We start from the raw sequence: 15,557 nt of genomic DNA on the forward strand, positions 1-15,557 counted from the left end.
AATGAATTCAAAAATAACAAACTCTAGCAATCTAAACTTAAATAGGCCTATTATACTGGAAGGCTGGGGACAAAGAGTGGTGGTTGGGATACACTCTGGGAACATGGTGGAGGGAAGTCTACACTGGCAGTGGGATTGGTCCTTATTCATTGTATGTCTGAAATCCAACTATGAAGGACTTTGCAAATCACAATGGTTTAATAAAATAAAATAAAATAAATTTTAAAGGAAGGTAGGGAGAAAACATACTAAGTTTAAAAAGTAGTAAGCATCCTTTGACCAAGCAATGATAAACTTTTTTATCTTAGTAAAAGCAAAAATCGTCCTATGGGACTGGAAACAGTATGGTGGATAGGGTTTTTGCCTTTCATGAGACTAACATAGATTTGATCTTCAGTATCACTTTTGGTTTTCTGATCACTGTCAAAAGGAATTCCTGGTTGCAGATTCAGAAGTAACCATGACAACTGAGTGTGGCCAGTTTTTTATCAGTGTTTCAGATTTTTATTTTGAGTTTTGGGTTCTGGTCTTATGGTGTTAACTTTTTATGTTTTTATTTGATTCAAAATGCAAAAGCCTCAAAAAGATAATAAGGGCTAGAAATTTGGCACTATGTATCTTATGGTTTCAGGATTGATATCAAGGTCCTTAAACTATTTTGATTTGTCCTTTGTGCATAGTTTTTTTGTTTTGTTCTGTTTTTTGTTTTTTTTGGTTTTTTTTTTTTTTTTTTGGTTTTTTGGGCCACACACGGCGGTGCTCAGGGGTTACTCCTGGCTGTCTGCTCAAAAATAGCTCCTGGCAGGCACGGGGGACCATATGGGACACCGGGATTCGAACCAACCACCTTTGGTCCTGGATCGGCTGCTTGCAAGGCAAATGCCGCTGTGCTATCTCTCCGGGCCCTGTGCATAGTTTTAAAGAGAGGTCTGAGGTGTGACAACTACTTTATTTAAATTTCAGTCAGTTAATTCATGGAGATGATGCTATCCTAAATATATAATTTCCCCCATTTTATTTATATGAGCCTCCATTCTCTTTTTTTGCACATGAGGCTAACATTCATTCTTTCTTGTTGATTCAAGAAAAAACTATTCTTTCTTGTTTATTCAAAATTACTTTGTGAGAATGTTTAGATGGAAAAGCTAGCAGACTTATTTTCTCATCTGGAGACACGACACACATTCTAAATGGGCTTCTTGACTAATTCTAATTTAACAACTGTAGGTGGTCAGGTGAAGAGGGCTATTAAAAAACTGGGATCACCTTTAAAATGTTAAATAATTTACTGAGCCCATATATGGGGATTTAAAACAATAGATATTTAAAGGTTGGATAGGTATTTTAACTCAATGGACTGAGCACATTTTTTGCCTGTAAGAAGCTCCAACTCAGTCTCTTGAATCCTGGAGAAACCCTGGAGCACCAGGCCTGAAGTATCCCTGAGCATCACTAGAGTGATTTCAAGGCCCTAATCAACAACAACAACAACAACAATATATATATATATATATGGGGTCTCAAATCCAGGCTCCAGAGCTCCTGCTACCTCTGACACTGGGCTGAATCCTTTCTGTTTTTCCTAACTTCTGATGCTGGCTGTGGATTTTCTTGGAGCTTCTTGCCTTGCAGTTGTGTTGATCTCTACTTGTTTTTATGAAAAGAAGATATGTCTTTATTTTATTTATTCCCCTTCTACCCTATCTGTTACTGTGATGACTCAATGTCATGCACACTTGGTTGTGGTGTTCACAGGTTAGTTATGATGTTCACATATACACACAACTGCAGTGCATCAGGGATTGAGCTCATGGACTCAATAGTCTGAGTTTTGCAAGGCAGTTCTTTCACCACTCAACTAATATTGGGCCTATTCTCTTCTTATAAGGATACTGGTTATATTGAATTAACGCTTCTTCTAATCCTGTTTTATTTATAAGACCTCATTTTCAACTAAGATCACAATCATAAGTACAGAGGACTTTTAGGAGGAGTCAATTTAGCCAAATAGCAATAACAATACTAGGAACATATATGAAATTCAAACTTCTTCCTCCACAATAAAATTTCTATTTACCATCCTAATATTGTTTCTGGACCCTGTTATAAGCTACTGTGGCAGATCTGTGTAACTGTTTCCAAGACTATGTAGCTGTAAAGTCTCACATTTTTACACTTTGGCCCTTAATGGCAAAAGTTAATGGCTGACACTTGTTCAATGTGACACATTTTGGAAGTGTTGGGAAAATGCAAATTAAATTTAAATGCTGCTTATGGAAGGTCTTGTTACCTTATGGAGACAAAGACATTTTACTTTTTACTTAGAGGGAAGCCCAACAGGAAATTAAGAAGAAGCGACCTTGTCCTTTGAATACATCTTGTCCCCAGAAACCCTTTCTCCAGTGCATGATGACAAACCTAGAAACTACAAAGGAACTTTTTTTCCACTCTCTTTCCTTTTTCTTAAGAATACTTTCATCTTTTGTCACTACCACATTTCTATGGTTAATCAATCAATGTCAATACATTATTACTATTATCCATGCTACATTTTGAATATTATGTTATCTTTTTCTCACAGGATCCCATGCAACATATTACTCACAATGAGTTATGTTCCTGCCGTGTCTCCCAAACGCTCCTCTGACTCAGTCAGTCTCAGTCTTTTCTTGTTTTGGATGATGTGACTTTTGAGGAGGTTTCTCTGCTGTATCTTGTACAAAGAGTCTCAAATTAAGTGTGGTGGCCAAGGCTAGAAACATGGTGAAGATCACGAGCACACAGTATCATTCTCAGCACAGCACAACATTTCTGAGACTAAGGTATCCAGTTGGTCATCAGTGATGTGACCCACATCCCCTGGTGAGGTCATATTCCTAAGTTTCTCCCTGTGAAGGTTAATGTTTTATTTTATATACACAAATATAGTTAGTGTGTGTATAAAACACCACACCATACCTGTGATGCTCTGAGGACTCTGAGGTGTCTGACCAAACCCAGTTTAGTACCCCTAACACATGAAATACATTTTGAAACCCTAGTTAAGCACCATGGTTTATGATGTTGTTCATAATACAGTTGTTTTAGCAGTAAAGGTTCCAACACCAATCCACTATCAGTGTGACCTTCTTTCCATCAAAGTTCTCCATTTTCCATAGGATCCCCAAGACTTAGAAAGCACAAAGTACTTCACTTCATATGGCTTGTAACAACACACACTAAAATATAAAATTGTTCTTGCATTATTCTTACCCTTTCTTGTGGGGTTGTTGTTGGGGTGGACAAGGCAGCACACATGCTGGCTCTCTAAGGTTGTAACATGAGCTGCTATGTCAGCATACCTGGCTACACTCTCATTTTAGTTACACACACTGACATTTCATACCGCCTATCCTAAGTTTGTCCCCTTAGCTGGTACCATTGTTTAATATCACAGTGATGTTTTTAAAGTCATTATCTGAGGATTTGCTAGTCGAGCCTTCTTTGTTATTGCTTTTTGCTCATTGAACTTGGTAGTTCTTCTACACAACTTTCCCATCAAATTTGCTGTTTTCCTATAATGCTGTTTATTCCTGTCATTATTTAAGGAAAGTTAAGATCAGAAGGCCTGCTGGACTCCCTCAGTTCGGATGGCTGAGAAAAGACCTCCAAGAGAGGTTGCTTCCTTGAAAAGTGAGGATGGTATTTCTCAAACTAAAATAATAGTTGCAAACAGTAGTTGCAAACATATATTTGACCTAATAAAAATCTCCCTGCTGCTATGCTATACAGTTGAGCATATACTTCCAGATGACAAAATTAGTACATATAAATATGGCCTTGATTAAATATCACTTTACCTGGGAAAATCAGCATCAAGCGAAACATAAAAATAACTTTTTAATTCTCAAAGTAAAGTTAGCCTTTTAAAAGATATTTTGCTCACTCAGATGAAAGGAGCCCTTTGTAGGAACACCTGGAAAACTTGCTAACCTTTTAATTTATATCAGAATTGACACCCAAGTTTCAGTCTAGGAGTAAAACAACTTTTAGATGTTAAAGTTTTCCCTTAGATACCAGAGAAGCCTCTGGCTCAACTCCCCTCTATGTTTTAATTGGAACTTATCATTCAGAAGATTTGTAACCCACACTAAAGGCCTGTAAATTGTCTGTTGTGAAGAAACATAGATCAAGCAGTATGTACTGATAAGCTTGTTGCTAACAAGAAAGTGCAATTTTTAACCTTGCAGGAAAGCAGATGTAGTCAATCTCTCATACATAAAATTCATGTTTAAAAACACCCCTGTAGCATTCAATAAACACACATACAATTGTGATTCATAAAAACTGAGTGTGTCTCCTTCTTTTGCCAAACCCTGCACCCACTTTCCTGGGGACCCAGAGAGCTCCCTGAAGTATCTGGACAAAAAAGGCCATGGCAGCTGTTAGTGCTATATACTTTGGAGGTATTGCTCCAGGAGCTAAAACGATTTGATGTGTTGGCAGCTTGCTGAGGTTCAGTTGTAGAGCTGGGCCATTTTAGGCCTTAAAACATCTAGTGGGAGGGAATATCCTGGACCTTTCTGAGGAATGGGCATGACGGGGGACTGACTGGGAGGTCAAATGGGGAAATCTGCTCCCCTCCATTCTGAGAAGGCCCCAGAGTTTTCTCACCACTGACTAGTCTGCCTAGAAGATTCAGTGACTTTGCATTCATTTCAAGCTTAGTTGTAGAGCTGGGCATTTCTGTTGTTTTATTTTGGGATTTGAGTCACACTTGGTGGTGCTCAGGTGTTATTTCTGGCTCTGCACTCAGGAATTACTCCTGGTTGTTTTCAGGAGACCATTTGGGATGCTGAAGATTAAACTCAGGTTTGTTTTGTGCAAGACAAATACCCTAGTCACTGTACTATTTCTCAAGTCCTGAGCTGGGCCATTTCTATGCTGGGGTAGGGGGACAGAGAGACTGAAATGGTTTTTCATAAAAAGACTTTCTGTTAGGGACCTGAGCCACAGGACACTTGCCAAGTGTGATTCCCAGCATCTATATAGTTTATCAGCACTGTCAGGAGTAATTCTTTACTACAAAGTCAGGAGTTAGCACTGTAGGGTGTGGTTCAAAAAAAAAAAAAAAAAAGAAAAAGAAAAGTTGTTCTGTTAATACACAATAGGTTGTTGATATTATTCTAGTTAAAGTGACTAGTTCAAGTGTTAAGTCTTCCTAAAGTATTGGGGACTGTTAGCTCAGTGCTGGGGATTCGGGCTATCCCCAGAGTTTCACTTCTCTCTCCAACCTGTATCTGCTTTTTCCACCCAGATACTCGTGACGCGATTTCCATTATCACTGCCGTTGGCTGTCGGTGTCTTGAACAGCCAATCATTGTCCCCGAAGTGTTGGGACTCAGAGGCAGTCTTCCCCAAACCCTGAGAAAATGGGTCACAGAGTTCCTGCTGCTCTCCGGAGAGGCCCCGGCCCTGACTCAGACTCAGACCTTGAGGGGTGAGTGCAGGGTCGAGAGAGATATTCTATGCGAGTAAGATGGTGAAATCGCCGGGCGGGAACTCAAGTCCTCTGAGGAAAAGCTTTTCCCGTTTTCCTCACCCATATCTCCCAGACCCTGCTTGTCCCCCTCAACTCCTCGCGGGCACCGTGGGTGGAGAAAGTGGAGTGCAGGGACCGAGGCCGACACCTCGGTTCAGATCACTCAACGCAAGTGGGGGAGCCAGGTTTGTGCCTAGATTTTGTTGTTGTTGTTGTTTGCTTGTTTTTTAACTTCCTTCATTCAAACCTTTTCATCCTTATCATGCTAGTAACTCACTGCATGAATTTTCTCATTACTACTCAGAATCCCTCAAAAGACACCACTTACCACCCCTTCTCTAAACATGAGGCCACCCTGAGGTGCTGGACTCTAGGCTTTTACCCTGTGGAGATTTCTCTGAAAAGGTAGCGTGATGGGGAGGAACTGGCCCAGGACACAGCTGATGGAGACCAGGTCTTCAGGCAATGGAACATTCCAGAAGTGGACATCTATGGTGGTGCCTTTTGGAGAGGAACAAGGATACATGTCTCATGTGTAACGTGAGGATCTGTCAGATCCTGTCAACCTGAGATGGGGTAAGTAGGGGAATGAAAAACAGCCTATTATCAGGGGAATCACAGGCCTTTCTGGAGAAATTCAGCAGGTGGGGACTGAGCCCTGAAAGTCTCATCTTCCCTTCCAAGAGCCCCCTCCTCAGTCTACTATCTCCAGTATGGGCATTATTATTGGCCTGGGTCTGGTACCTGGGTCTGGATGGTACCTCATTCTTGTTTTGATTTGCATCTCCCTGATGATTAGTGATGTGGAGCACTTTTTAATGTGCCTTTTGGCCATTTGTATTTCTTCTTTGAAGAAGTGTCTGTTCATTTTATTCTCCCCATTTTTTGATGGGGTTCAATGATTTTTTTCTAGTTAAGTTCTGTCAGTACACTGTATGTCTTAGATATTAGCTCCTTGTCTGATAGGTATTGGGTGAATAGTTTCTCCCATTCTGTGGGTGGCTTTTGTATTCTAATTCCTATGAGGTGCAGAAGCTTCTCAGCTTAATATAATCCTATCGGTTTATCTCTGCTTCACACTTGGAGAGTGCTATTTCCTCCTTGAAGATGCCTTTAGTCTCAATGGCATGGAGTGTTTTATCTAAGTGTTGTTCTATGTATCTTATGGTTTCAAACCTGATATCAAGGTCTTTAATACATTTGCATTTGACCTTTGTGCATGGTGTTAGATAGAGGTCTGAGTTCGCTTTTTTGCAAATGGCTGACTAGTTGTCACAACACCACTTGTTGAACAAGCTTTCCTTACTCCATTTTGCATTTCTTGCCTCTTTATTAAAGGTTAATTGGTTGTATGTCTAGGGAACATTCTCTGAATACTCGAGTTTATTCCACTGATCTGAGGGTCTGTCTTTATTCCAATATCATGCTGTTTTAGTGACTATAGCTTTGTTACAATTTAAAGTTGGGGAAAGTGATGCCACCCATATTCTTTTTCCCAAGGTTTGCTCTAGCTATTCTGGGTATTTATTGTTCCAAATGAATTTTCAGGAGTGTTTGATCCACTTCTTTAAATAATGTCATGGTATCCTAAAAGGGATTGCATTAAATCTGTACAATGCTTTGGGGAGTATTGCTATTTTAATGATGTTAATCCTGCCATTCCATGAGCAGGGTATGAGTCTCCATTTCCTTATTTCTCAAAGCAGTGCTTTGTAGTTTTCTTTCTATTGGTCCTTCAGCTCTTTAGTTGACTCCAAGGTATTTGAGTTTGTGTGGCACTAATGTGAACGGGATCATTTTTTAAATGTCCATTTCTTCTCTATCATTATGTGTGTATAAGAAAACCATTAACTGGGGCCGGAGAGATAGCATGGAGGTAAGGCGTTTGCCTTTCATGCAGGAGGTCATCGGTTTGAATCCCGGCGCCCCATATGGTCCCCCGTGCCTGCCAGGAGCAATTTCTGAGCATGGAGCCAGAAATAACCCCTGAGCACTGATGGGTGTGACCCAAAAAATCACCAAAAAAAAAAAAAAAGAAAAGAAAACCATTAACTGGGGCCGGGCGGTGGCCTGGAGGTAAGGTGCCTGCCTTGCCTGCGCTAGCCTAGGACGGACCCCAGTTCGATCCCCCCAAGAAGCCAGGAGCAACTTCTGAGCGCATAGCCAGGAGTAACCCCTGAGCGTCACAGGGTGTGGCCCAAAAACCAAAAAAAAAAAAAAAAAAAAAAGAAAACCATTAACTTTTGCATATTAACTTTGTAGTCTGCCAATTTGCTATATGAATCTATTGTTTCTAGAAGCTTATTGACAGAGTCTTTGGGGTTTTTTAAATATAGTATTATGTCATCTGCAAACAATAAGAGCTTGACTTCTTCCTTTCCTATCTGGATGTCCTTGATAGCTGTTTCTTGCATAATCGCTATGGAAGAACTTCCAGCACTATGTTGAATAGAAGTGGTGAGAGAGGGCCCGGAGAGATAGCACAGCGGTGTTTGCCTTGCAAGCAGCTGATCTAGGACCAAAGGTGGTTGGTTTGAATCCCGGTGTCCCATATGGTCCCCCGTGCCTGCCAGAGTTACTTCTGAGCAGAGAGACAGGAGTAACCCCTGAGCACCGCCAGGTGTGGCCCAAAAAACAAAAACAAACAAAAAAAGAAGTGGTGAGAGAGGGCAGTCTCATCTTGTACCAGATTTTAGAGAAAAGGCTTTTAGTTTATCTCCATTGATAATAATACTTGCCGTTGGCTTGTGGTAGATTGCCTTTAGTATATTGAGAAAAATTCCTTCCATTCCCTCGGATGAGAGTTTTTATCAAGAATGGGTGTTGGACCTTATTGAATTCTTTCTCTGCACCTATTTATATGATCATATGGCTATTATTTTTTGATATGGTGTATTATGTGAATTGATTTATGTATGTTAAACCATACTTGCATTCCTGGAATAAAGCCTACTTGGTAGTGGTGTATGATTCTATTTCCCAGAATTTTGTTGAGGATCTTTGCATCTGTGTGCATCAGGGATACTGGTCTGTAGTTTTCTGTTCTTGCAGCATCTCTGTCTGGTTTTGGTATCAGAGTGATGTTAGCATCATAAAAACTATTTGGGAGTGTTCCTGGTTCTTCATTATCATGAAAGAGCTTGAAAAGGATTGGTAATATTTCATCTAGAAAGGTTTGAAAGTATTCACTATTGAATCCATCTGGGCCAGGGCTTTTGTTTTTTAAGACTTTTGATTACCATTTTAATTTCCTTAGTAGTGATGGATCTGTTTAGATATGCTCATCCTGGTTTAATCATAATATAAAAGTTAAAGACTGTATCTACTTATTCCAGGTTCTCATGTTTTGTGACAGAGTTTCTCAAAGTAATCTCTGATCACCCTTTAAATCTCTGCAGTATCTGTAGTGATCTCCCCCTTTTCATTTCTAATCTGGTTTATTTGAATTGCTAGTGGTTTATCAATCTTGTTTATTTTTTCAAAGAACTAACTTTTGCTTTCATTGATCTTGGATTGTTTTTGATTTCCACTCCATTGATTTCTGCTCTAAGCTTTGTTCTTTACTTCTGCGTACCTATTTTTAGTTCCTTTTGTTAATCATTTTCTAATTTTATAAGCTGAGTCATTAAGCTTTTTATGTAGGCCCCTTCTTCCTTTCTGATGTGTGGAGGAGGGAGGAGATGAGGGCATTGGTGAAGGGGGGATGTTCTTTTTTATGACTAAAACCCAACTACAATCATGTTTGTGATCACGGTGTTTAAATATATTATCTTAAAAAACTAAAACTTCCCGAAAAAACAGTGAGCCGAAGAGCGCGGCCCGGACTTGACTGCAGAGACCCCAGCAGAAGATGCAGCCAGGGAGGCTTTGGCTGAGGTCACAGACATTCTGGAGCCTTAAGGACTACAGGAAGAGGCAGAACTACCCGCCCAGATCTTGGCCCAGTTTGTGGTGGATTCCCGAAAGAAAGACAAGCTGCAAGTAGTAGACTTCCTGCAAAACTTCTTGGCTCAGGAGGATGCTTTCCAGGGCCTGGATCCTGTGGTTTCTGAAGAAACAAGCCGGCAGAAGGCAACTGAAGCCAAGGAGCAATGGAAAGAACTGAAGGCCACCTACCAAGAGCATGTGGAGGACATCACAAGTTCTTTGACCCTGGTCCTTTCCAAAGTGGAAGAGACCCAAGAGAAGAGTTCTCAGCTCCAGGAGGCTCTTGAACAGCTCCAGGCCAAGAAGCAAATAGCAATGGAGAAATACAGAGCAGCCCAAAAGCAGTGGCATTTGAAACAGGAGAAACATCTGCATTCTCTGGCAGAAGTTTCTGCAAAAATAAGGGAACGTCATACAGGGACAGAGCAGGCCCTTCAGAAGCTAGAACAGGAACTTGAAACCCTGAAACAGAAGGCAAGACAGGAGCAAGACAAGCTGCAGAGGCATGAGATCTTTCTCCAGCTGTTGTCTACCCTGCAGGGTAAACCGCTATCCCCTGAGTAAGAGAAAGAAATAGCCACCACCGGAGGTAAACCTTCTTGAGGATAAGCCCTAGCAGCTGACTTAGTACCTAGAGAACATTGGACTCATAGCAAGAAATGGAGAATGTTCTGGAAAATGAATGAGAAGTGGGACAGATAAGGAAGTGGAAAGAGGAGTGGTGAGATTTATCTGTAGCTTTATCCACTGCCTATACCTTGTCTCTAGGGCTAACCATTTAAAATTTGCCAGAGATATAATTGTGGCATAGATTCTCTAGAGAACATGAGGACATGAGGAAGAATCCTACATTAGATCAATCTTAATTCAGACCTGTTATTCAATAAGAGGTTTGTAGGGAGGTGTTGTCTTTGGGTTACTTCTCTCTCAGTTTCCTGGAGTGGGTGAAAGGTGGTACAAAGCAAAATATTTATCTTCTTTGAAGCTTAGTACTTCATCCCCATGTCTAGCTATGCCCCTTTCTTGTCTCTTCTTCCCTGACTTCGTGTGGCCTTTTTACTTCAAAATGGACTATGATACCACAGTCTAGTCTTTTGACAACAATCCTTTCAGGTTAGGTTCTGGGTTCTGTTGATTAAAAGTCTCTCAGTCGTTTTTCTGTTCATCTTTATCTGTAGGTGGAGAGAGCCACACTCAAAGAACAATAACTTAAAGTGTGCTGGGACTTGTATAAACAGAGATCTTAGGCAGCTGGCTGGCTTGGGGTTCCTATTCTGAGATCAATAATTTGGCCAATTTCTCAAATTAGCATGAAGCAAACTGTTCACCTTCTTTCAAGGAGTAAGAGAACAATTTGGTTATGTGATTTGGTTATCTGATTATCTATAGAAAATAATTTTAATAACTGATATATATGTTTCAATCCAACTTCATTTTTATACATCTTTAGATCATTAAAAACTGAATCGTTCTTAGGAGACTCCCTTCATTTGGGAGGTCTTTATGTCTTTTTTTATTGTTCATCATTTTTTATCCTTTGAACAAAACTTCTGAATTCAGCAGGGGGGACATATGAAAAAGAAATTGTGTTGGAGTATTCAAAATAGTGTTTGCTTTACAAAAAAATAAATAAGTTTAAAATGTCAAAAAAAAAAAACTAAAACTTCCCAAGTTAAACTTAAAAAAAAGTTTAAATTAAAAAAAAAATACCTGGTAGTTCTACACAACTTTCCTATCAAATTTGCTGTTGTTCCTATTAGGCTGTTAGTGCTATAAAATTTGGAGTATTGCTCCAGAAGCTAGAACAATTTGATGGGTTGGCATTTGCTGAGGTTCAGTTGTAGAGCTGGGCCATTTTAGCCCTGAAAACATCTAGTGGAAGGGGCTATTCAAGACCTTTATGAGGAATGGGAATAATGGGGGAGAAAGCCCACAGAGTTCTGAGAGGCCTCAGAGTTCTCTCAGCCCTGACTGGTATGCCTGGAATATTCAGTGACTTTGCACTCATTTACTTGTGAAGCTGCACCATTTCTGTTGTTTTTTTGTTTTTGTTTTTGATTTTGTTTTGTTTGAGGTCACACCTGGTGGTGCTCAGAAGTTATTTCTGGCTCTGCACTCAGAATTACTCCTGTTTTCAGGAGTTTTCAGGAGACCATATGGGATGCTGAGGATTAAACCCAAGTTGGTTGTTCAGTCCTAAACTGGGCTATTTCTATGCTGGTGGGCAGGGAGACTGAAATAGTTTTTCTTAAAGACTTTCTCTTAGGGACTAGAGCAATAGGGCACTTGCCTTGTACATTGCTGAGCCAGATTTGAACCGAGCAATCTGTATAGTCCTTCAACACTGACAGGAGTATTTACTGCAGAGTCAAGAGTTAACCCTGAACAGTGCACAGTGTGGCCCCCCAAAAAATAAAAAATAAATAAAACAAGAGTCTTTCACTCAGAAGTGAGGTAAGACAGAATGTAAGGTGCAGGTGACATTTGACTTGCTTATGGATAACTCTGGTTGATTCTGGGCACCACAAATAGTTCCCAAAACCTGCCAGGAGTGATCTGGAGCAAAGAGCCAAAATTACCCCCTGAGTACAGCGCGGAGTGACCCAAAAGCCAAATATATATAAATAAAACCAGCAACAACGAGTCTTTAACTCAGCTTCCTGCACTGTAAATTCTGGTAGCATAACTCGTATATGCAAATGTGAAGGTCAAGGTCTCAGAAAGTATGGGGTTCTCTCTTGACCTTGAACCAGGGTCCTCACTAAGTTGTAACACTGTATAGAGATCCTGAAAAATCACAGGAAGTTGCTGCCTAGGTTCTGGGATTAGGACAAAGATCCAGCGAGTGCAGAACAACTGGAAAGGGCAAGAACCAGTTGTGACTCGCTGATTAGGTGTCAGGACAGTCTTGGGACCAAAAGTTCAGCGCTGAAGATTCAGTTTCATTTCTCTTGAGTTTCGTTTCTCCGTCCAAGCTGCGTTAGTGTCGTTGCCCAAAATTTCGAGTTCCAAGTTCTGACGCTAGTTCTCTCCCTCCCACTGGGTGTCTTGTTTTTAAATCAGCCAGTCAGCGTCTGCCCATGAAGCAACTCGCCCAAAGTCAGTCGTCCCCGAACCCTGAAAATGTGGGTCTCAGACCTCTTTCTCCTGATGCTCTTCAGTCCCAGGGCCCTGACCCTGGAGGGTGAGTGCGGGTCGAGAAAAGTGTTCTTGCGGGGGCAGGAGGGTGGGGACTCCAGGTCCTTGGGAAACATTTCTTTCCCCGTTCCTGTCCCAAGGTCACCAAGACCTTGCCTGTCCCTCCAAACTTAAACTGCACACACACACACACACACACACACACACACACACACACACGTCTCCTCGGACCCAGTACTCGCGGGGTGGCGAATCGGGTTGCTCCTCACCCTCCCCGTTCCTAGGTCCCCACTCCTTGAGATATTTCTTCACCTCCGCGTCCCGGCCCGGCCTTGGGGAGCCCCGATTCGTCGCTGTCGGCTACGTAGACGACACACAGCTTGTGCGGTTCGACAGCGACGCGGAGAGCCCTAGAATGGAGCCGCGCGCGCCCTGCGTGGAGCGGGAAGGCTCCGAGTACTGGGACGCGCAGACGCGAACCGTCAAGGCCGCCGCGCAGACTTTGCGAGCGAACCTGAACATCCTGCGCGGCTACTACAACCAGAGCGAGGCCGGTGAGCCGGGCCGGGCCGGGCCAGGAACGAACCACCCCAGGGACGGGCCGGGTCGCCTCGAGTGGGGTCCCAGAACCCCCCACGAGGCCGAGGGACCTTCCCGGACTGCTGACCAGAAAGAGCCGCGGGGAAGGGCCCCATTTCGCTTTCGGTTCAGACCTGATCTCTGCCCGCCTCAGGCTCTCACACCCTCCAGTACATGTCCGGCTGCGACGTGGGGCCGGACGGGCGCCTCCAGCGCGGCTACTGGCAATACGCCTACGACGGCGCCGACTACCTCACGCTCAACAAGGATCTGCGCTCCTGGACCGCGGCCGACACGGCGGCGCAGATCTCCAAGAGCAAGTTGGAGTGGAATAATGCGGCTGATCGACACAGGAACTACTTGGAGTGGGAGTGCGTGGAGTCGCTCCTCAGATACCTGCGGAATGGGAACGAGACGCTGCTGCGCGCAGGTACTCACCCACAGGGTGAAGACCCCTAATCTCCTCTGGGGAAGAAAACCACTCTCAGACTCAGAACTGCGCCCTCCCCTGGTCTGGAGACAGAGGGATTCACCTGGCTTCCATGTTCTGCACCAGAGACTCACCTGTAACACCACCCCGTGGCCACAGGACCCTGAGGGATCCTGGTCTCCATAAAGGGAGGGGAGACCTCTGAAACTGCAGGCCTCTGTTCTCTTGAGCCTGTGAACTCTATTTTTTCTCATAGACCTTGATCACAGCTGAGAGCATATTAGAGCTCTGGCTCCTGCTTCCTCATTCACTCTCCAGAATCCGCGTCTCCTTAGAAACCTGAATCTCCTACTCAAACCTTATGCTAGAATTTTCCAAAGACTAGGGTTTTCTCCCAATTTCCTGAGCCAGGCTAGTACTGCCTGGATGTTTTTGGTTTGTTTTTTAACTTCCTTTTCCAAACCCATTATCTGTTCATCCTTATCATCAAAGTAGCTCAGAATGTATGAAATGTTTTCATTATTCCTCCTCAGAAGCCCCCCAAAGACACATCACCCACCACCCCGTCTCTGAAGATGAGGTCACCCTGAGGTGTTGGGCTCTGGACTTTTACCCCGCGGAGATTTCCCTGACCTGGCAGCGTGATGGGGAAGAACTGACCCAGGACATGGAGCTGGTGGAGACCAGGCCTTCAGGGGATGGAACCTTCCAGAAGTGGGCGGCTGTGGTGGTGCCTTCTGGAGAGGAGCACAGATACACGTGCCATGTGCAGCACCAGGGGCTGCCAGAGCCTGACATCCTGAGATGGGGTGAGGAGGGGATGGGGCACAGAGCCTGTTCACAGGGGAATTAGAGGCACCTCAGCAGACGGGAACTGAGCCCTGGAGGGCTCATCTTCCTTTCTCTTCCCTTTCCAGAGCCCCCTCGGTCTACCATCTTCACTATGGGTAACATTATTCCCCTGGTTGTCCTCGCAACTGTGATCATTGGAGCTGTAATGGGAGTTGTGATCTACAGGAAGAAGCACTCAGGTTTGACTTTTCTTGTCCCACTTTGGGAGTCACCCACACACAGAATTTCTTTTGCATGATTAGTGGAAGCTTCCCCCATACCCCATGCTGGTTGCTCATACTCATCCTGTGTGTGCAGCTCTCGGGTTTATGAATCAAAGACAATTTCACCTTGATCAGCTGGCATTGAGCCTGATTCTCAGTGGGCATAGGTCACAGGGAATCTCTGTGCTGGGCACAGACCTGCAGGAGGAGGCTGATACAGTCCAGGAGCATCTCCATTTTTTATATTTCCTGATCCTGCCCTCAGGCTTCATTGTTCTAAAGCTTTTCTGGGATCTTGAATTGGAGAGTTTACTGTGATCTCATGACCCAGTGTTCTCTCTGATCTTCTGTCATGTTTTCTTCTCACAGGTGACAAAGGAGGACAGTACACTCAGGCTGTGACACAGAACTGTTGATTCTTCATCTGCCAAGGGATCTTACTGTGTCTGTTGTCCTATCTGGGTCAGGGCTAGAGCACCAGAGAGCAGCAGAAGGAGCTCTGTAACCCACTTTCTCAGGGTTTGGGGAAGACTGCCTCTGGATCCCAACGCTTTGGGGGCAATGATTGGCTGATCAAGACACCAACAGCCAATGGTAGCGATAACTGGAGTCGCATCAAGAGTATCTGGGTGAAAAACCAGATACAGGTTGGAGAAAGAAGTGAAATTCTGAGGATAGCCTGAATCCCCAGCACTGAGCTCCCAGTCCCGAACACCCTAGAAAGACCTAACACCAGAGAGTCCCCCTGGGACCTGGGACTTTGCCTTCTCCCATTGTCCTGCACTCACTCGATCTTTGTCACACTGTCTCCCCTGTTCTAATACCAGGGCCTGCAAGTTCTTGATAGTGGCAGAGAGAAAATTCACAGCAGTCAGGTTTCAGGAGATATCAGCTTTATTCATGGCCA

The 15,557-nt window shown here is 43.3% G+C and overlaps 2 protein-coding genes across 3 annotated transcripts in view; both read left to right on the forward strand.

Moving 5' to 3' along the window:
* Positions 1–15,081, forward strand: part of LOC125996451 (patr class I histocompatibility antigen, A-2 alpha chain-like) — a 59,847-nt gene extending 44,766 nt beyond the window's left edge. The window contains exons 5-6 of one of the 2 annotated variants that reach the window (XM_049765400.1): positions 14,513–14,626; positions 15,020–15,081. In XM_049765400.1, coding sequence (XP_049621357.1) covers positions 14,513–14,626; positions 15,020–15,066 — 161 coding nt within the window. In that variant the 3' untranslated portion in view covers positions 15,067–15,081. The remainder of the gene's footprint in view (positions 1–14,512; positions 14,627–15,019) is intronic. The other variant, XM_049765399.1, reaches the window with a different exon arrangement.
* LOC125996243 (ZW10 interactor-like) lies at positions 3,630–10,012 on the forward strand. Its single transcript, XM_049765196.1, is given in 4 exon segments — positions 3,630–3,681; positions 5,297–5,479; positions 5,595–5,693; positions 9,327–10,012. Coding segments are annotated over 4 exon segments (1,020 nt in total).
* Positions 15,082–15,557: the final 476 nt, after the last annotated feature.

Source organism: Suncus etruscus, chromosome 18 (assembly GCF_024139225.1).
Source record: "Suncus etruscus isolate mSunEtr1 chromosome 18, mSunEtr1.pri.cur, whole genome shotgun sequence".
NCBI lineage: Eukaryota > Metazoa > Chordata > Mammalia > Eulipotyphla > Soricidae > Suncus > Suncus etruscus.